Source organism: Diadema antillarum, unplaced genomic scaffold (genome assembly GCF_040938485.1).
Source record: "Diadema antillarum isolate AM-2024a unplaced genomic scaffold, OU_Dant_1.0 seq00001416_RagTag, whole genome shotgun sequence".
NCBI lineage: Eukaryota > Metazoa > Echinodermata > Echinoidea > Diadematoida > Diadematidae > Diadema > Diadema antillarum.
In genome coordinates this window covers 360,554-384,275 of record NW_027272168.1, presented here as the reverse complement: position 1 = coordinate 384,275, position 23,722 = coordinate 360,554, and the positions used below count along the sequence as shown (strand labels likewise).

General features: G+C 38.2%; 1 protein-coding gene across 1 annotated transcript; it reads right to left on the bottom strand.

Moving 5' to 3' along the window:
- Nucleotides 1-1,970: 1,970 nt before the first annotated feature.
- Nucleotides 1,971-23,696, bottom strand: LOC139709234 (proton myo-inositol cotransporter-like). The gene is made up of 10 exons (XM_071621187.1): nt 23,020-23,696; nt 22,338-22,494; nt 21,414-21,628; nt 17,447-17,558; nt 16,691-16,854; nt 12,234-12,336; nt 9,531-9,775; nt 8,746-8,898; nt 7,630-7,806; nt 1,971-2,168 (listed from the first exon to the last, which is right to left on the bottom strand). The coding sequence occupies exons 1-10, from the start codon at nt 23,561-23,563 to the stop codon at nt 2,086-2,088; spliced, it is 1,953 nt and encodes a 650-aa protein (XP_071477288.1). The 5' UTR covers nt 23,564-23,696; the 3' UTR covers nt 1,971-2,085.
- Nucleotides 23,697-23,722: the final 26 nt, after the last annotated feature.

Below are 23,722 nucleotides of genomic sequence, written 5' to 3'. Positions count from 1 at the left end.
TGAGTGTACTGTTCGGAGGAGAATAACACAAGCCACAAAATTGAGGTGAATCCCTGCGATATGAAACGTTTTAATCAGTAGAATTACATTATAGTTACAGAGAAAATTACAAATAGATCTTACTGCAAAACATCAAAGCAGGAGGGTAGAATATCTAAAATAGAATAAGCAACTAGTGAATGGGGAAAGAGAAGAGGTGAAGTTTATATCTTGTCCGTCTTCTAGCTAAAAACTGGGAAAGCCTATTAAGAATAGCACGATGGCATTATCAAAGCTCTAAAATTGATCCATACATCGTTATTGTCCTCTTTTAAATTCATTTGTGTTTTTGTCTCTTTTTTGGGGGATGAAGAATACTAATTCTTCTATTTTTTTTATTATTTTTTTTTTTTTGGGGGGGCGGGGGCATGAAGAATCAATACTATTCAATTTTTCTACTAAACTGATAACAATGTCGCTCCCTGACACATTTGCCCCCCCCCCCCCCCCCCCCCCCCCCCCGAAGTATGTAGAAATACATATTTGATGACGTTCGGTCTCGTGGGCCTTCTTTGCCTACTGTCAGTCTCGTGGGCTTTCTTTGCTTAGTGTCGGTCTCGTGAGCCTTTTTAGCTTAGTGTCGGTCTCGTGGGCCTTTTTTTGCCTACTGTCGGTCTCGTGGGCTTTCTTTGCTTAGTGTCGGTCTCATAAGCCTTAATTGCTTAGTGTCGGTGTCGTGGGCTATGTTTGCTTAGTGTCGGTCTCATGAGCCTTTTTTGCGTAGTGTCGAACTCATGGGCTGTTTGACTCCTGAGCCGTATAACTCGTGGGCTGTATGACTCATGGACCTAATATTGATGTCGGTCTCGTGGACCGTATGACTCGTGGGTGTCGGTCTCGTGGGATGCCCCGGTCAGAGTGACGCTTCCTTGTTGGAGAAGTACTGCTGAAAGCATTCTTGCTGAGAGGGGCGTGTACACACCCGCAGATTGTGCATTATGTTCCAATGACAATGCGGCTAAATGTGTACACTTTGTAGCTCTGGCAGACCCGGGTGTGTCATGGTTGTTCTGCATGTAGCAGTGGCTCTGTTGCACCTGAATGATGAAATGATAACGAGTTTATAAAATTTGAACAGTTTCGTGCAGCCTTGCATGCTCATACAAGACTACAGATTCTGGATGATGAACAGACTGTATTACATCAAATTTTGGGAAGGGAGGGGGGGGGGGGGAATGGGCATTCATGTAGCTCAACAGCTTTTTGTTCTGCTGAGCAAGAATTTGTAATTCCATTAAAAGTAAATTCATGCTAGATATGCTTAAAATCCTGACAAAACTGGGCACATGACTTGATGTGCATATAATGCTGATTATATCATAATATTGCCTGGGGAAAAAAAGGACAGCAAAAACCAGAATCGATTGAATGATGATGCTACTTTGTAAAGCAAACCTTTATTACTCGTATCAATGGGATCACTATTAACAAGTGTCTTTTATGCGCTTTTTGTGAATCCTCCACTAACATTTGTATGTTTGTCACGTGTCTGTATCATCAACATTGTTGTTATAAAGCTGTATGAGGAGATCAATTCAAATGTCACGGGAGCCTTCAGTACTCCCGACCCAACCTTCGCAGTGGTAGACCCTTCCTTTTTGCAGACAATATGCAAACTTTCCACATATTCTTTTACCTTGAAATGAAAAAGAGAATTGCTAAGGAGTATTTTGTGAGTGATATTAACTGAACAACAGAAGGGTCTATGTGCATTTCTTTCAAGAAAAGGAATACGACGTTACAACATAGACTTTGCAATGAAAAATTCTTTGAGGAGTACATACCAGGATTTGCTTGTTTGAAAAACTGCCAGTACTGTGCAGAAACATGACATGGAAATTATTGAACTTTTACACAAGCAATACGAAAGACAACTGTACTTTCTTTTTTCTTTTGGCTTTCTTGAATCAATTTATTAAGTGTATCTGATGTGTCCAACACAGGCCAGACACTTAAATACGACAAAATCATGCACACATAGACTGGAAAAAAGAATGGGCAGCAGAGATACATACGTGTCCATGCAAGCAGCAAGCATTATGGCATCTAACGTAATGCTCCATAGGATGCTGTATCGGCAGTGTTAGTGGATGTTATTTGGGTTGATGGCAGTGATATGCTGTCTTTGCCTTAATAGCACACGTGAGGTAGATGAAGCATGTTAATAGACTTACGAACATACAAGCAAACTAAAATTAGACAAGTGAATAAGACAAAAGTATCAGATGAGTATAAAACAAAAGCATTAGATGAGTGAAAACAAAAAAGCATGTAGATGATTATACAAGACAAAAGCATACAGTGCCAAATGAACATGCTACAGTGCACTCCCGTTATAACAAAATGCTTGGGACCGGCAGTTTTCTTTCATTATCAAGCGAACAAATACAATATAACGAAAACAAGGAAGCCACGCATACCAGTATATCATATTCTGTTTGCTGAATACTCATCATAAACTGGGAAGCGATGTGAAATGATATAGTACCTTTTTGATTTCGTTTAAATATTACATTTAAAAGAGAGCATAAAGTTGTTTGTATTGTCACACATGTATATAAAATGATGGTTTAGGATTCGGTTACAGTTTGCTATTCCAAATTAGGTTCGTTTCAGATACAGATACAGGTACAGATACAGATATTTTTATTAGTCTTTCTTCCAACAAAAAAGATAATCATTTTCCAGGTGAAAAAATACAATATAAATTACACAAAGTATACATAATTCAGACATAAAAATATAACTATAACAATATAACTAAGCAGTTGCACATAATATACAATCCACATAAATTAAAACACAATTAAAATATCTTCACAATCATAACACAGAATAACAAGGAAGAGAGACTAATAAGAGATAAAAAGACAGAGAGAGAAAGAAATAAGAAAGAGAGTGAGGGAGAAAGAAAAAAGGGAGACACCTAACTAGAAGTGGTAAAAAGAAAGGAAAAGTCTGGTATACAGAAGAGAAAGAGAGAAAAAAGGACATCATTTATGCACTGCACTGTGTTTAAATTAAATTACAAGAAAGAAATACATATACAAAGACTGCACTGGGAAAGACACAGTGGGCCGAATGCATAGAACAAGCAATTGCTTGTAAGCAATTGCTTCAAGCGAAAGCACAAGCTCGTCTAGCAAAAGGTCTAGCTCAAGCAATTGCTTAAATCCATATGCATAAACTTTTGCTTGTTCCGCACAAGCAATTGCTTGCGTTTTCAACAAAAAGGACGTCATGCCTGTGTGAACACAAGAACAAAGGCGAGTGTGACGGCATGTATTAGAAAGGGCATGTGTGTGCGGAAACATCTCCTTACATAGCAAAGGAGCTATGAAATGACACTCATAAATGCACACCCAGACCCACACACACATCAATAATACACACACACGTACTGGCTGATTCCCATCACTGCTTATAGTAGCCCGGATGTTCCAGATCGCACGTGGAGCAAGGTCTCCTTGCTCTCCACCGAAGTCTGACATCCTACCTGTTTTTCATCACATTTTGCGTGCTAACCACTGGACATTCCCGTTGTTGAAACAAAAAGTTTCTAACACTACTTAGGAGTAATTTCTTCTAGATTTATACCACTCCTGCACAAGTGTGGTCTTTCTTTTTTTGATATGAAAAATGATACTTAAAAGGGAACGTCCCAGTTAAGCAAAAGCTCAAGCTCATTTTACAGAGCTTGGAAAATCGTAAGCAATTGCTAGCAAGAACAAGCAAAAGGTATGCTTTATGCATACGTTTATAAGCAAATGCTTGGTCTCTAAGCAATTGCTTGCGGGCAGCAAGCAATTGCTTTAGCTTGCTAGCAAAAGCTTCTGCTCGCAAGCAATTGCTTGTTTTTATGCATACGGATTCAAGTAAAAGGCTAGCACAAGCAATTGCTAGCATTTATGCATTCGGCCCAAAGACAACCTGTCGATAGCGCCCTAGTTAAAAACACAAGCTGGAATGCAGTGTTCAGGAGTAGCATACCTTCATGTAACTTCATGTAACTTCAGATGCGGAATGTCCCACCAGGTGCAAGCCAGGCAGTGACCATGCCAACCGAATCATGCAAATTCATGTAGTTAGCACGATCAATGCCTGGCACACTCCAGGCGAGACAAACCGCATCTATTCAAACATTTTACCATGGTCTTGTGTGAGTGTGCTTAATGCACGTGAGGTTAGAACAAATCGAGTGGTAAAAATAAATGAATATGACCAAACGTCTTCATTATATCAAGTGATACGAGGCGAAAAGTAAGGGTGAGAGGGGAATGAGGGGAATGAGGGGGAAAGAAAGGAAGAGGAAGAAAGAAAAAAGAGAAAAGAGAGAGAAAGCAAGAAAAAGAAGAAAAGAGAAAGAGAAAAAAAAATGCATATGCTGGTAGAGAAACTATATATACCCTATTGTTTCCCCATCAATAACAAATTCAGTAGCATATTATGATGCATATAACAATTGAACTGACATCTTATGATACATATAAATCCCTAAACACAATTCATGTGTCAAGTCTACAGACTCCTAAGAAAAGATTAAAGAAAGTGACTACGGTAGAAACCAAACAGCTCCAACTGACTCAGTGTCGCTGAGTACTATTGAATAAGTATATTGCACATGGAATAAAAAATTCTTCTTTGTAATATCTAATGATACAAAATGAGAAGGCAGGGGAAGGGGGGAGGGAGAAAAGAAAAAGAAAAGAAAGAAATAAAGAACAGTTAAAGAAATGTTGAGAAGAAAGAAAAAAAGAGAAAGATAGCAAGAAAAGAGAGAAAAATGCATATATGCTAGAAGAGAAACTACATACTTTCCCCATCAATAACAAATTTAAATGCATATATGAAGTATATAAATTCCTAACATAATTCTTCAGAGATAATTACATTGTGTGGATATCAGTTTCATAAGGTTCATATGTCAGTCTACAGACTCATGATAAAAAAGACTTCAGCAAAAACCGAACAGTCACTGACTCGGCGTCGCTGTAAACTATTGAATAAGTGTATTGCACATGGAATGAAAGTTTTCCAAAAACGTTCTGTTCTAACACGTATCTGACGTTTCGTACTAAAGTTCGTAACTCCGAAGGATCCTTATTCCGAAGTTTCGCCATTCCCAGGATTCCGAAGGTTTGTTCATCTGAAGCTTCACTCTTCCGAAGATTCGTTATTCCGATAGTTCATAATTCACATAGAAATATATTGTTAGTTTTCCGAAGGTTCGTTGATCGGAAAATGAAATGAGGTTCGTCATTCCAAAGGTTTGTATGAAAATCAAGAACTGAGAAAGGTTCTCTATTTCAAGGATTCTTTGTTCCGAAGGTTGTTTTATCCGAAAATGAAATAAGGTTCGTTATTCCGAAGAAGGTTTGTTAATCAAAAAAATGAAAAAGGTTACTTATTTTGAAGGTTCGGATATCTTAAGATGATTACAACTAGGTTTGTAATTCCTAAGTTTTGTTTGTGGACTTACCTTTTTCTCTTTTGGATTAACAAAACTTTTTTTTTAGTGTTCAGATTAACGAATGTTTGGAATTTCTATCATTTTCGGATTAACGAACCGTTGTAATAAGAACCATACTTTATATTGTCGGATTAACGAACCTTATTGACAAAGAACCTTTTTGGAAAATGCCAAAATGTTCGTAATAACAAACCCTATTTCATTTCCAAATATTATAACCGTGTTCGTTATAAAGGTGTTCATTGTAACGGGAGTGCACTGTATATATCCACGTAGTCACAAGTAGAGAAATAAGGCTGTTGAAACTTTGAGTTAGTAAAATTGCAGCATATTTCTCCATTTCAGCAGAAATGTCTTGGATAAATAATGATACTATAGCCCGTATTCACGAAAGTGGTTTAAATTTAGTCAATGGATTATGCAAATTTCTGGATATCGCATGTGACAGATTGCGTACACTGACAGACATCCAATAATAACCGCACCTTGATCAATAAGCATGTGAAAGGTACGCCTATTTTCATGCTTATTCTCGTCCGTGGACTAAATTTAAAACATCTTCGTGAATACGGGCCAATATGTCTAAAAATAAGCATGGCACAGAACAGCTTGTTTTTATCACACAGCTTGTACATATGATTTTCATATGGCTAACTTGAAATCTGGCACTAGAATACAGTAAAATCTGCAGGGGTTAAAGTTGCATGAGCCAAAATCACATAGGTGGAAGCCAATAAAAGCTCTGATATCTCCCCATGTATTCATGTACAAAATAAATGTGGCAGAACCAAAGTTGCAGAGTGGAGCACCAGACAATTTGAAGGAAAAATCCAGTCCCATTCTCTTGAGAATAACAAGAATTCAACTGCCTAAGTCAAAGTAGTTGAGTCTTTCTTTTCATGTTACAACACAAACTTGTTTCACACTGAGCATGACATGCAACTCAAATGACTGCGCTGTCCTTGTTTTCTGCACAAGTAACATTGACACTTATTGACATATGGCATTTCTTTGGTTAGTTGGCTTTGTGATGCAAGGTCATACATGTATATATACTCTCTCTCTATATATATATATATATCATAAGAAAAAGAGAGGAGTCTAGAGTACTCCATTTGTGGTTCCAACAAGGCCTTTACTTACAAAATCTTTGTCTCAGGCCTTCGTCAGTGTATACAATAACAGAGATGCCAACCTTTCAGACCTCAAATCAGTAATGCTAAAGCTAAAAAGCAGTAATTTGAAGTCAAAAACAGTAATGTTGTCTGAGGGGGATCCAGAGGGGGGTGCAACCGGGGCACGCCCCCCTTTATTTTTCATTAAAAACAAAAGAAATAAAAAGAAAAAAATGAAATGAAACCCGGAAGTAGCACCAGAAATATTAGTTCCCCCCCCCCCCCCTTTACAGAATTCCTGGATCCACCCCTGGTTGTGCACAATGCTATCTACAAAAATGACAAACATCTTAAATGAGTTGTATGTACCCTGATTTGTTCCTCAATTATATTGAACTAGATTGCAGTCTGAATTTGCACCATAGCATGTTATTTAGTGAAGTTATATAGAAAAAAATAAAAACAAGGAAATACATAGGAGGAAACTGTCGTTACTAATGACACTTTCCTCAAAATCACCAATAAGTCTTTGCAAAGACTTATCATTGTACACACAAATGTAGGCCAGAGACGGGCCAAAAATTTTGTTGATAAAAACCTTGTTAGAACTACAAATGGTGCATTTGAGACTCCTTCTTCTTCTGATAATAACATTCGAAGTCCAACACGTGGAAAATTCAGAGATGAACATATATATGTATAGATATAGATATATAAATATATATGTACACACAGATATACTTTTTTTTCTGATTATCATAAACTGTAAAACCAGAAAAATTTACAACATGAAACTTTTGCAAATTGCTGACCATGAAAAATTTATAAATTTACTACATGTACCATGTACTAGATTTTGTAGGAAAAGGATTTGCATGCACTTTTTTTGTTCGCAAATCATGGCTCCTAATGAAATTCGCGAAAGTTCCACGCATCCTAAAATTTCTGGTTTTACAGTAACATGGCAGAGATAGACACGCTTGATGGGTTACTCTGTATTCTTACTTGTCTGTTGCTTGTCATCCCCTATCCGTGTGTAGCTGGGCTGCGAGGTACAGGAGCAGATGGGCCGCTCAAAGAGCTCCTGGATGTTCTCCAGGTTGGTTCCCTTGGTTTCCGGGAGGAGGACGAATATAAAAATGATGCCCACAATGCATATGCAGAAGTAAAGGAAGAACGTACCTGGCAGAAACAAGAGAACATACATTGGCAAAGAGAAAGACTGAAAAAAAAAATCTGGGCAACACATTAGGGCATCTTAATATACCACAAAATGCTCTCAAAAAGCAGGGCAACATTGATTAAATCATGAATTGACATCTTGGTTTTGTATGCTATATTCTTTCTTAAAGACTTCACCTTTAATCCCTAAGAATGCACAATCCTGCATTTTAACCTCAGGTTAGACCACGTGACATAATAGACACTATGATAACATCAGAGGAATACTGATATCATAAAGAACAAAAAAAATCGTTATATGGATCTTACTTGTATTGATTATCTCTAAAAGTTTATATTTAATGGTATGGCTGCAAATCAAGCTTTAGTTTATTATGATCATCAGTTTATACACAATATGTTACTGAGTAAGACTGGTATTCTGCAAGCTCTTACAGTTTACCCATATCAAGATCTGAATTTAAAAACATTGCAAAAATGCACGCAACCTTATGTGAACATGAAAATTTGGTAAGCAGAATCTCATACAAGGCACTGATAGAGATATCATATCACCCTACTGTCAGTTTTCAAACTGCTTCATCAGTTTTATACACACATAAACAGTGTGTAACTGTCCTTCCATCTGCAAATTTCTGCTTTTAAAAGCATGATAAAGATTATGAAACTTGATACTTGATGCAAAATCCATGGTATTCTGAAAGTCTTGTGATACAGGGCAAAGTTTTAACTAGCATTATTCCTCTTCGCTGTCATTATTTTCAGTAGAAAAACAAAAGCACTGCTATTGTTCAAGGAAAATTATGATGTACTTAAATGGCAATGGGTATATAGTGCGATGTGATGTCATTGCCAGGGGCAGTTTTTAAGTGATTCTTAACTGCAAAAGGAAGCTTTAGACATAATAAAACAATAAAAAAAGGAAAAATAAAGATCTACCTTGACGTGTGATGGCTTCTGTGAGGCTAAGAAAGGTCATCGCAATGAGTAAATTGAATGACCAGTTGACCGTGGCTGCCATGGCATTCCCTGCACTCCTGGCCCACTGTGGGTAGATCTCGGAGTTCACCGTCCAGGGCATGGGACCCATACCTGCCGGAATTAAAACACAAACCATTCAAGGTTGTATATCCCTTTTGCAAATATCACAAAACTTTGCATGGTTGAAGACTAGGGTCACCTAACATCCATGTATGAAATGATATGATAAATGCACCTCAAGAGTTTCAAACAGAGAAATAAAAACCCCATGTTACTCAAGAATAAACTCCCTTTTTGTACCTAGAGTAACAATTGGAATTTTTCAGGGTCTATTTCACTGGAAATCTATACTGTAGTATTATTTCCTCCTCTATCATAGAAGTTTCCAGCTCTTCTGAAGAATGGTCTGACTTACCTATCTCTACAATATACCAGCTTATGAAACAAATCGTATTTTCAGGGCTGCAAAAGGGACACATGAACTTTAAACGGCATGGGTCTAAGATACAGGGGGTCAATAATAGCCTTGATTATATAGCTCATTGGATGAATCCACAATTATGATTGGTTAAAATCGGGGGCATAAATTTCAACAATTGCCCGCAGCTTCACAGTGCCCAAACTGCCAATAAAGTTGCTCTAATATAAGTGGCCATTAGACATGTATATTCCAAAATCACTCTACGATCCATCTGCTTAAATTGGTGTCATTATAGGGTGGACAGTGATGGACATCCACATACCTGGTGCAAAGAAGACAAGATACATGATGAGGCCGATGAATGCCATGAAAGCGTAGGGCGAAGGACAGTAGTCGTAGGCCCAGGTGCTTTCATGATGCAAGAGCTCTGCCTTGGTGCAGAGGCCATTAGCAGACTGGTTGGTGAGGTATCCATCCACTGCCAAACAGGAGCTGTTGAGAATGGAATGGTTGTATGTCTGGAAGCAGAATCCACAGGCGTCATCTCGCACGCAGGCATCACATGTGCTGCACGGTGAAAAAAAAACCCAAAAAACTGATGACATAAAGCTGTCATCATCTCAGAACTCTCCAATTGCTTTGTATGCACAGATACAATTAAAAGCACTATTTTTTTTCATTAAGAATGCACAAACTGTATAAGTAACTCCCCTATAAAAAAGTCATCAACCTAAATCATTCCAACTCTTAAATGGTTCTATGTGGAGAGGATATAATTTCTTCCTATATGATAAATTTGAATGTGCTCATTAAAAAAAAGACACATTTTTATAAGCAGGCTAACAGGAAATGACGAAAGATGGCATTATTGCTTCATCAATCTAATTTGCATAATATATCAGTACCACTGTCATCACTATTTTGTTTTGCATAACTTTGCTTTTTTTAAAATCATATCAAAGACACTTATTTTGTTTGTTGAGTTTACTCTGTTATTTACAGTCAAGCTGGACATGAGTGGGGTCCCCCTTTAATTCCTTTTATATTATATATATATATATATATATATATATATATATATATATATATATATATATATATATATATTACTACATGAACACTGCTGATCATGGTGGTTTCAAATCATACTTTGGCTGAATTCGGCAAATTACACCAGAATGTACATATGTCAGTCCATGACATTTGGAATGTGTTGACAAGTTGAGCTACAGGACATCTGTACAAATGAATTGATTATTATTATATGGGTTAGTCAAACACCAGCCAGCTCATTGGACAAACATAATCAAGTGATAACAGACCATTTGTACTGATTCCCAGCGGGAGAACATTGTCAATGTTGGGTAAAATGAATGGCATATTAAAGAAGCAACAAAATCAGAACATGCAATTTGGGTTTCCAAAAGGTGCTAGGACATGCAGAAGTCAGCAGTATTGCACAGCTTCTTTTTCTTCAGGACGATCTGCCATATTCAGTCCTTAAGATTATTGCAGATATTGGCTGATCTCTTTTGTGTGTGAGTGTGCATTTGACCACTTAAAGGTACTGTTTACCATTGGGAGCAGTGATTTAAAAAAATGTTTGAGTTATCACATTTGATGCATATGTGTAGGTCAGTTGCATCACAAAACATCCTACCATATAAAAATTTAGCAATAAAGCCTAAAATATAAGGATACATCACTATTTTTCTCAAGAAACTAAACTGTACACGGTTTATTCTAGAAACAATTTCATTATAACTATTGTTCACAGTTTGTGTATTTAACAATACATTGAATACACTGATTCAACATTTTTCACATTGGTTGTTTCTTTCCATAACTCACATTTTAACCCTAAAAAGGCCGGGGGGGTTTTGAATCAACCCCCCTCGACATTTTTTGCGACTACTCCGCCGCGCGAAATTTTTTGACCGCGCCGTTCGCTGACTTTTTACTTTCAAGTCTCGTGCATCCTTTGACACCATTTTCGCGAAAATCGTGCATACCGTTACGACGCTGCATAACATTTTATACATGCCTATCAGACCAATAATGGCTCAAAAATGTGATTTTGTGTGTAAAGTCTATGCAAATTGAGTTTTCTCTTCTTATTCATAAAGATATGATTATTTTCGCTTTTATAAGCTGAAACTAATTAATTTTAGCATAATTATGCTTGATATAGGTTCTGTCATAAATTTTGCGGAAAAAAAAATGATAAAACAAAAGGTCAAAAAAACAATGAAATACATAAGAAATTGATTTTGGTACCAAATTTTTTTTTCAAGTACATTGTTAGGAATGCTACAAAGAATGATTTCACCAAGAATTAGGATTCTAGGAGCTTTAATTTCTGATTTAGAGCAAAATGTATGATTTTATACATATATTAGCATAATTAATTATTATGACGAAAATTTCCATTTCTTTTTGTATAGCTTGGTAGATTACGCCACAGGTAATGCACGTGCCAAATTTCATGGCGATTGCGCGATCGACGGCCGAGATCTCGGGGGGGGGGGGGGGGTTTGAATCAACCCCTCCCCGGTCACAGAACACCCAAAAAAGCCCGGCCTGGTTAGGGTTAAAAATATTTTGAAGCACTAAAATCTCATTTGCAAATGGTAAATAATGCCTTTAATCAGGATTTTACCCTGCTCTTCATTAGAGATGTGATGTGGGTTCTTTTAGGTGCATAGGGTACAGCTCTCCTACACACTTGCTCACTGTGCACTTGTTGGTGACACTGCAAAATCAGTTACCATGTGAATCAAAGTTTGAGGTAACATGTATGACTGTCAGGGAAATTTGACTAGCCAAACATAGCAGATGATGACTCTTCTTGTCAAGAATATACATAATGTTTTAATAAAATGCTATTTCAGGGAGGTTGTCAATTCCTAAAGATGCATTGCAGATGCATTGCAGTATTGTGTTTCCTCCCACCCCAGTCATCACCTTCATAAATGTTTCTTTCGAGTTCCAGTAAATAGTGGCAATGAAATGGCAGAGATCTAACCTGACACTTCCACACTGGTCTTGGGTGATAATGTCCGAGTCTGGAGAGGTCTTTGCTATCAGGTAAAACGACACCGAAAGGAACAAAACGGATGCAGCCACACCTATTAGGAGGAAACACGTAATACAAACATTACAACCATTGACTCTAACACACCAGTGTTAAACAGGTGGTATAACACACTTCAGAAGTAACTATTCTCAAGGAGTACACTGCTTTTTGTAAAACCTGCACAATGAATCACACACGGTAAAAGGAAAATGATTTGAAAGTGGGTAAATTATAAAAAGTAACAGCCATTTACATATCAGCATCATATCAGCTAATATAGCATCTAATGGGCATCAATTAAAAAAAAAAGACATCCCAATCACATGACAAATGAGAACCCCTTTTGTCTTTCTTGACTCATTTATCAATTCATCTACCTGCACTGTCTATTCATTCATGTATACCAGTATGTGTATGTATGTGTATGTATGTGTGTATGTTTGTATGCACCTATCATTTAGTACATCTTGACAATGTGTGATGACAATTTAATCTAATTGGCAAATTATCAAAATGACATGTTATATTGTGTTAAGTGTTCACTTTCCTTGAAATAGGTTTAATCTCATGAATGGCTACATTTTCTAAGCGAGCATGTATTTGGGGATTTGAGGACTTTTGCTTGACTTTTGACCCTTTTACAATTCTATGCATTTAGTACTTTTCACGGTATAGAGAAACAGGCCTCGAATTACCCGGAAGGCAAAAGGCAATTTGCCGCAATGCCCTATTTACTTGCTGCAATGCCTCTCTCAAAATTACCATGCTTACTGCAACTTTTCCTTGCTGCCCTTAAAAAATCTTGAGAGAGAGTGCCCCTAAAACCAAAAATTGCCTGTCCCTAAAACTGGCAAAATTCGAGGCGTGGAGAAAAAGTGGAATGTCTGTATTAAATAGTAAATTGTCAGCATTTTGACTTGGCTTTTGACCCTTGACCTTTGACCCTATGACCTTAAAATTCCCATGAGAATCACTGTTGGGCAGAACATCAGTTTCATGATTTTTTTTTCCAAATATTTCACGATGATGCCTTGGGCCACTTCCGAGATATGGAGGAAAAAGTGAAATTTAGCACTTTCACTTGACCTTTGACCTTTTTGGCCGAAAACTTCGTAGAGAATCTCTATTGGGTACAGTAACACATGTACACACCAAGTTTCCAGAAAAATCTTGCAGGCATTGCATATATCTAAGATGGAAAAAGTAAAATTTATCGAGTTGACCTTGACCTTTGACCCTGATCTTTGACCTCCTGACCCCACAGTCCCTAGATAATCACTGCCAGTCAGTACATGCATATGTACTATATTCCATGAAGATACCTTGAACCATATCTGAGATATGGAGAAAAAAAGTGAAATTTAAACATTTCACTTGACCTCTGACCTTTGAACTTTGACCTCATGACACAAAACTCTCACACAAGAATCTTTATTGGGTAATACATGGATACACTAAGTTTCAAGAAAATACCTTTAGGCATTGAATAGATATGGGGGAAATTGTGAAATTTTGAGCATTTGACCTTGACCTTTGACCTTTGACCTCGAGCATCTGCACCCCACTGGCGTAGCAAGGGGGCAATGCCCCCCCCCCCCCCCCCCCCCCCAAGATTTGGACCGGGGATTTGGGAGGCGGGAAAAAAAAAATGCGTGTGTACTGTATGCATGCACATGAAGCTGGTCTCCTTTGCAACCTTTCATCAAATGAGATCATATTTTTTGAATATTTCACTCAAAGTGCATACCAGATCGTTGAATTTCAGTTCAAAATATGCAAAATCTCTCGTGCTTGGGAGGGGGTTTCCCCCACCCAAACCCTCCCCCTCTGTTCCTCTTTCCCTAGCTTAGTACACTTTTTAGATTTACAAAAAATTATGAATAATTCTGAGTGTACAAGACTTATCACTTATATTCCGAAAACTCAAAGTTCCCTCATGTACAAGGGGAATTTCCCCTTTTAATCGACCCTTTCCTCTCTCAGTCCCCCCCCCCCCCATCATTTTTTATTTTATGATTTCCCAAATATGCGTATATGAGATATCTCAATTTCAACCTTAAAAAGGCAAAAGCTCCATCGTAAGGGAGGGGTGGAGATAACACTCGCCCACGCCTTCTCCCTGCTCGCCTGCCCCTCCCCCCCCCCCCCCCCCCCCCCATGCATAGAAGTAGACTGTGGCTACACTTTGAACATAAACAGTTTTCCAAATATGACACAAAATGTGTGCACCAAAACGTTTAACTGCAATCAGAAAATTATACAGAATCTCCTTCCATAGACTTGCTACACTTCTCTTCTGATTGACAAATTTCCAGATATTCCAACAAAAGTGTGTGCCAGATTGTTGAATTTCAGTTCTAAAAGCTTAAAACTGAAAAAAAAGGCTCCCTTGAAAATGGGAGAGGTATCTTGCCACCCTTCAATTGCATGTTACCCACTATAGACTGAGTACATTTTTGGGAATGACACAATTTCTGAATTTTCCACAAAAAGTGTGCTCCAGATCGCTTTATTTCAATTCTAAAAATGCAAAAGCTCCACGAGCGGGAGGGGGAATCCCCCTTCCCCGAAGCTCTACCTCACTAGACTTTGTACATACACACAGATGATGCACATTCGGAATAAGAGCTAAATTCCGTGATTTTAACACTTCGGTGAAAAAGTATTGCACCAAAAATTTGCACCAGATCACTGAATTTCAGGTCTGAAAATGCAAAATCACCTTCGTGTGGGAGGGGATATGCCCCTATCTACACCCTCGTCTTCATGCTTTTTCTGTTTGATTGCTGAACAGACAGCGTTCATGATATTCAGTGTAAGAATGAATACAAGAAGATTATTCAAATGATACCATTTTATAGGCAAATTGTTCAATAATAATCTACACTGAAATATACTGCAACCTTAAACAAGTGGGACTGTTTCAACTCGTTAAAACACGCAAAAACATGCATCAAATTGCACCATTTGCAACATCAAAATGCAAAAAATTCTTGCCGTGGGAGGGGGGACATCCCCCTCCCACACCCTCCCCTCACCCAGTTCTTTAGTTATGCTGTCCACAAAATTGATTACGGACGGACGGACGGACGGAAAGACGGAAGGATGGACAACCCGAAAACATACGCCTCCGACGACACTTCATGGCGGAGGCATAATAAAAACACACTCACATGCAAGCCATAATTACTACACACACAAACACAAATGGCATACTGAGATACAGTTTCAACCATTTATCAACAAAGATCTCCATGTAAGTATGACAATTCACCGTCCTACAATTGGTGTTTGGACATTTCTGCTGGTAGAAAGTATTGCATACAGTATTCAAACTGTTCACTGCACACATTGATTATATGGCTGTTTTAAAACGTCCTCAGGAGCAAAAAAGGTTGATGTGTTTGTAGCAACCAATTCTGGCACTTCATGTAACAAAATAAAATATGTGCATTGCTTTCACTGCTCATTTTGACATACTAGTACACAATTCTGTACAACTAGAGATGAAACGCTCAGGTAGATTTAAGTTCTTTTTTTAGCTCATATTTTACAAAAAATTGGAAATTTTTGAAGACTAATACAATGATACAAGTTTCTGAAATGTGTAGTAATAATGTTTTCATATTATCAATTTGCATCTGATTTCGAAAAGCATGAATAGTTTTTGGATGTAAAGATATGATCAGTCATGCATCTTTTGGAAAAATATCATAGTATGCATCCTCAAGTTTAATTTGTCTGTCAAACTGTCATTTTCAGCCACCATGATTGTAAGCTATGCATGCACTATTGCTTACAGGGATGGTAGAGTTTTGGTTGAGATGGGGATTCAGCTTTCAACTTTTTGCAAGATAATTTGAAATCACTTACATGAAATATTAAAGAGCACACAAACTTCTAAAAGGAATCCAAACTTAATTTGATGAAAATCAGTATTGAAATGGCTGAGATATCCTCAAACAAAGATGTCCAAATACAAGGTGGGACCCATCTTTTATTACAACCTCTTTGTTTTTTTTTTTTTTTTGATATCTCAGCCATTTCAAAACCGATTTTCATCAAATAAACTTTGAATTCTTCTTACAACTGGAGGCTGAACTGTGTGCTCTTTAACATTTCATACAGGAAGTTTCAAATCATCTAAAAAAAAATTAAAACCTGAATCCTCATCTCAACCAAAACTATACCATCCCTTTAATATAAATGCCAATCCACAATTGTCAGTATAAGAACTCATGGAAACAGACATGCAAACTAAACAATGAAGTCACTGCCTTGCACGAGGCTAATTATGAAACAGGAGCAAATAAAAATAACATTTTTGTACTTGCTGTACTTGCGACCACCTAGCGATGTCTATGAGACATTGGGTCATGTGATCTGGTACTATGCTCTGTTCTTACCCGTAAAGCTCCCTAGCGTCAGAATTCTTCTCCCAGCCCTCTCGACCAGGTACACCCCAACTATGGTGAAGACAAAATTGACGCTCGCCACTGCGGCCGACAGCCAGATGACGGTGGACGTGTCCCGAACACCGGACATCCTGATGATGGTGGCGCTGTAGTACCTGGAGATTTAATTGCAACAGCACAATTGCTTTTAACATACATCCGACTTTTCAGCATAATTTCTATCTAAACTGTTACTGTTGACATTACCCAACTACCCATCTTCAGTATGCCACTGGCCTGCCCAACATTTATACGGCATCGCAAGTAACATGTGCAGGTAATAGCTCATCATAAGGAAAACGCGACAGAAATCCCCACGAATGGTCTATCTACCTGGTACAAATCATGCATGGCACATATCAATATGAATACTTGACAGCTGTTGGTACTGATGTGAATACAGCCATTCTCATCACTTTGTATTTAATCAGGACAACTTGGGAGTAAGCCCTTTGTCCCAAATAAACAACGACCAAGATTTAAAGAGGTCAGAAATTGAGCAACTTTTCCAGCATTGAGCAAGTTTCATCAAAATCTGTTGACAACATTTTGAGTTATTTTGCACACAGACAAAAAAAACAAACAAACAAACGCCGACAAAACATAACCTCCTTGGCTGAGGTAATGATAAACAAAAGCAAACCAAAAACTACAAGCAAAATACAAAATGTTACAACAAAAACCAGACTGGCTTGGACAAACACCTACATGATGGTATTGATTCCCGCGAGCTGTTGAAACATCTGCATGCCACAGCCAACAATGAGAGCTCTTAACACAGGTGGTGACTTGAACATCCTCACAAGCACTACCTCAGAACCTGCAGAATAAAATAAGTTTACAACCAGCAACTCGGTCATCAATCTCAGCCATGTTGGTGATTGTCAAAATCTTGCATTTAAAGGTGCTCTGTAATGAATCCATTGATATGATTTTATGTTAGGAATTAAAATCCTTATATTTCCTTCTATCAGGGCATTTTTTTTTAAGTTTTTGTTTTTCTTTTTAAATCCAAAACTTGCTTCATTTAAAAATTCAGATCCTATCATTAAAGCTAGTTCAGGATTCCACTTTGTGCATGAGCAGAAAACGGTCATTTGTACCAACAGGGCACGTTTGTTGTTAAAATCAGAAATAAGCATCTGTGATGGACTGATTACTCGAGTAATCTTTATAAATGGTGCTTGCAAGCACATCCACTTGACATCAAAAGTGGTGTTTGGCAACATCAAAAGAACAAGATTGTTGATACAATCAATGCAAAATAATGTCATACATGCTTTCCCAAATGTTAATTGATGGATCATTCTGGTCACCTGGTCTATGCAAGTTTATCCTTTGTTTGAACATGACTGATGAATTCCATAAATTGTTACGAGGGGCAAACTGATATGCGAATTGTCACTTTAAAAACAAGTGGAGTGCCTAACCAACTGAGTCAAAAGAAAGGTTATTTGTACTCATGTGCATATGAGCTAACTCTGAACTGACTTATTTCCAGCAAGAAACTTTGACTTTCTCCAGTATCGAAATGACATCCTGGACTAAAGAAATCAAAGATGCATCATCAGGATAAAAGGGGAGCTATCAAAAGGGCCATGGCATTTGCTCCTGTGACAACTGCTCCACTGAAATATCAGCAAGCTGAGCAAAAAATAAATTCTACCCACAAATATAACCCTAACACTAATCCTAATCCTCACATCAAAGTAAACCCCAAACCCTATCACAACCCTAACCCTAAGTCCTTGGAGAAAATAAGACCAGAGCAACTGTTGCAGGAGCAAATGTCGTGTCACTATTAAAAGTGTATCCTTGATTAAAAGCTGTTTGTGAAGGCAAACGTTCATTAAAATACAAGGTTGTATTCAAATTTGTGAATATTTTTCCTCTGGGGATCAGTTACACACTATTCCATTTGACCTGTTCATACCAGTAACGGTACTCACTGCATATCAATGCTTATAAAATCCTCGTCTTTTTTCTGAATTGGTTGTTGCTGTGTTGTGGAGGCTTGGGTAGGATTTCTGGTTGCAAGAAAGATAGTGCTTTACAAAAGGGGTGCATAAAATTTGGATACGTTCCTTGGACTACAATGATTGTAATTTATTTAATTGACACATTTTTTTTTTCCTTTCTGGGAGGCCTTGCCAACTCATTCATTTAAATGTGCATTATTTTTTTTTTCATTCTTCAAAAATATGGGAGTGGCACTAATGAATTTCCTGTCAATGATGCAACAAAAATAATGGTTGCTAATTCTCAATCCTTCAATCAATCAGGGCTAACTGAAACTGATACTTTACTATTAATAAATCAATATCATAAGAGTATGATATTCATAGAGATGGAAAAATGTCATCTACTATAATAACTAACACTAGTGAGGCAATTTAGTTTACTTCTTTTCCTTTTCATATTACACTCAACATTATTTCTGGTGACAAAAACTGCTTTGATTATAAATTGCCCTGCCACAGTGGCTGCAGTTTTGGGAAACTACAAGAAAATATTATGCTCTTAATTTCACTTTCGTCACTGTCACATGTATGAAGATGTCACGTACAATGTATGCCACAATACATAAAGTGTGTTTTAGAATCATATTTTCTGTACAATGTGTGTAGTTATCGTTTTGTTGTTGTTGTTTTTTGCAGCATAATTTTTTTTTTTTTTCAGACACCTGATCTTTATGGATGTGGAGGTCAGGTCATTCTCAACTGTATTTTGGCAAAGTACTGACCATTTATAGAGCTGCTTGATGAATAACTTCCTAAATGACATTCATTTCTCATTTTTCCATTTGTGACTGTGCATTACAAAACCAATTTTGTGATAATTATGAAAGAGCCGTCTGCCATCTTAATCAGGGCAAAAAGTGCTTGCGCAAGATCGATCACGTATAATAATACACATACAGTGTATCCAGGGCATTATGTCTGTATTGTATGTACAGTGTAAGCGTGACTGTGTGTGCGTGTGTGTGTGTGCGTTTGTGTGTATGAGAGAGAGAGAGAGAGAAACTGTATGTGTATGAGAGACTGTGGTGTTTGAACTACTGAAGAGGTTATAATGAAAACTTCAATGCCAGATTTACCTGCACCTTTTCAATAAAAGTCAACATACGGGCCTAAACTGATCGAGGGAAATACTTCATATTGACAGTGATGAAAACATACAATGTACTTGACTAATGTTGATTTAATGAGTCATGTGATTTTGAATTGATACAGAGAGGCCTACTTAACTTGTTTTCTTCGTTCTCTACAGGGGCGGATCCAGGAATTCAGTAAAGGGGAGGTGCCTTTGCAAAATTAATGGGGAGCGCACGCAACCCCCCATTTTTTTCTTTTTATTTCTTTTGTTTTAACCATAAATAAAGAGAGGGCACGTGCCCGGTGCCCCCCTCTGGATCTGCCATTGCTCTAATATATTTTGCTGAATGCACAAAACAAAAGGCAAGATCACAATGATAATGACATTAACAACAATAAATAAAAAAAATGATAATAGTTATGTCGAGGCCCTATCATCTTATATTTCCACTATAAAGAATTCAGAAAAACTTGTGGGTGTCCCAATACTCTATTGTCATGACTTTTAGAGGAAAATCAAATGGATTTCTTTAACCCTTTTGCAAGCAAATGCTTTTAACTACAGGCCTGATGCAAACCTCCATACAATGCAGCATCCACGATCAAACAAATCCACATTGAAGCCTTTAGCTCTGTCAGATATAGGCTTATCTAATGTATTCACAGACTTGAATGACGATACTTCACAGTGCAAGAACTATCTCAAGGAGATGGTGAAGGCACCCAACTTGCCAAATTGTTCAATGGCATGTTCTCGACAACTCTGCTACACCACCAAGATGCCTTTTTACCTGTTTGCCGCCAATTAACCCGTTGAGGACGAGTCCCTAGTATACTCAGGAAAGTGTCTACGGGAAATGCGTGTTGTAGCCAAATCAGCCCATCCTCAACAGGTTAAGATGATACATTTACTTAATATTTCTTTTTGTGAGATTTAAACATTTTCTCTTTTTTGTGTGAGGTGTATTTTGTTTTATCACTTGAAATGTATTGTGCATCTTTGAGATATATAAAAATAGCCTACACTGATACAGAAGAGACCCTATATGAGCTTTTTGATGTGCTCTGGTACGTGTACTGCATGTGGTGAATCCTGGCAAAGCGTGACTTTTTGCCCAGATTAAGATGGTGTGTGGTCTCTTCAATTTCACACAGCACAAGTACATGCGTGACATATGCAGAATGCGCTCTATTTAGTGTATCTCTATGGTTTGGGAACATAAAGCAAAAGGGATTTTTTTTTTTTTTTTTTTGGGGGGGGGCAGTTTTTTAGAAAACACTCTTGTAGAATAGTAAGATTACAAGTGTAGGTAGGCCTATGTTCGAGAGGCCCCTCTGCATTTCTTAAAAACCTTTTACACACTCTTCACTTTCAACTCTAATAACTTTTAAAAGATAATGCCACTGCTTTGAAAGTCAATTTGTATTGAGTTATATACAATTTAAAGCTTAGAGTCTGCTCTTTCACAAGCTGCCCTTACTAAAAATCCATGCCTGGCGACTTCTTGGTGGTTTTGTGATGCGGGGTCACATTTTATTTTAACTGGAAATTGGAAAGCGGGTATTACTGAAAAACTCACCAGCTTGTTCCTCTTGCTGTCTCTTTGAATTCAAGACATCCTGGTGAATGATTCTGAACTGCTCCTCATAATTTTCCCCCTGGCAGGTCCTCTGCAGAACCTGCTTGGCCTTGTCCAAGCGGTTGTGATCTATCAGCCACCGCGGCGACTCGGGGAGGAAGAGAAAGCCTATCAGCTGGATGAGGGAAGGCACACCAGCCAACCCCAGCATCGGCCTGGTAGGAAAAAAATGATACACATTTATCATGACAAGTCATTGGACAATAGGGTGCGGGATGTGAGAGTTGAGGTGGGGGAAGGGGCTCACTTTTGTTTTTCACAAAAAGTCTCAATTATCCAGGACTGGAAAAGTTGAAATTTTTGACTGTGTGGAAATTTCTGCATATTTCTTGCAACATGAAACTACAGTGTAGTGCAAAAATAAAAACTCAAATTGTTTGCCTATTGTTTTGTTTTTTTCCCTTATCTGTAGTTTTTTTTTTCACATTTGCTAGTCCTGTAGAATGTAATGCGGACCAATTACCTCTTCAACTTGTGATTTTCCTACATTGTCTTTTTTTTTTTTTTTTAATCAGATTAGTAACATGGAATCTATGCAAGTTAAGCTCAGTCTAAGGGAAGATGCATTCCAGTGTCTTTTGTTAATCATACATTATACTCTAGCAATGATTGACAGATGATGTCACTGGCAGAATCTTGGTTTGAAAGATTTTGTGTGCATGTGTGTGTGTGTGTGTGTGTGTGGGTGTATCCCGTAATCTGTAGAAAAATAATAGAAATATCATCACAAAATTATAGCGCATATTCTGATATTCATTTGGCCACATACATTGTAAGTGATGTTGAGGGCAGCACACAAGTCAACATGCCTTTGCATTATCTAGATTCTTGAACTTATTTTCTCACAAATCTGAGATACATCACCTCCATCCCCAGGGCCAATAGGAGAATGCACCATCTACAACAGAAGCTGTAAACTGCCCTCCTGTGATGAATAGGTTGTTGATTGTAACCAGGCGACCCCTAATGTTTGCTGGAGCTATCTCTGCTATGTACATGGGCACTGTCATTGATGCTAAGCCTGTTAAAACAATGTTGGAAAAAATACAAAACATCGTATCGGGGAGGTGGATCATATCTTCTCTTATCAACATCCCACTAATCATATCGTAGACAATGTAGTATGTACATAGACTGTAGCTATCTCACCTGGGCCAGAAAATATTGTACATTTAATGTCATGTCCATAGTGTCGCTAGCACCTAGTGTTGTGATCAATAATTTTGATCGTTATCGCTCCGTAGGCGTTAGTGCGTTAATCTGACCGCCAGTGTTGGAGCTCGATTTAAGGCAGTTATTTGGGAGCTAGCTAGCACTGAACTTGTCCCACCTCCCTGAAATCACCCAGTGTTGACTGAAGAATGAATTAGTTTTTGTTCTTAGAATATACATTTAATTTACACTACAGATACTGAGATAGACCTAGTACACAGTTGTAATAACATTCTTTATGAACTTGGCAATGATGCTTACAAAGGCCAGCAAAACTTGGTCACTGCATCCAAATTACATTATTCATATAACAAACATTTGAGTGGCTAATTACCTACTCCAATGCCTACAATCAGTCTGCCAACAAGTAAAATTTCTTTTCCAGTTGCCAGAGCCATGCAGAGAGCACCAGCTGTGAACACTGTACTGGCAACAAGAATCACGCCGCGCCTTCCCAGTATGTCGTTCAAGAATCCTCCGCAGAGCGCCGACAGAGCGGCGGCTGCAATAGTTACACTGACGATCATTTCTTGCCATATAGTGCTCAGGTTGAACTCTTCTTTCAGCAGAATCATGGCTCCAGACACTACTCCGGTGTCGTAGCCAAACAGAAAGCCACTGATGGCCGCGAAGCCGGCCAGGACCTTCACGAATAGGGAGAGTGGTTGAGTGCTTGTTGTTGTGATGACATCGCCCAGATCGCGCGGCTCCGTGTTTGAAGAACAGCCGCCACTGTCCCCACTGTAGCCGGAGGCCATGGCGTCCACGTCGCCCGAGTTGTCGCTGCCGAGTGGAGTCGGCTGATTCAAGCTATCGTTGATCAGTGGCCGCTGTGAACCCTCAACCATTTCTAATTCGATTGCTTGCTCCCATGACATTACCAGCTCTGATCACGCGCTCACCTCTAAACAGAACATGTAATCGATCAAAATACTGATAGCGACAACTTTCCGAGGGTCGGCTTCCGGTAGCACAAGTGGGCAGTTGCGAGTTGCGATCATAAACCTTTTGATCCCATAACCATGATAACCCCACTA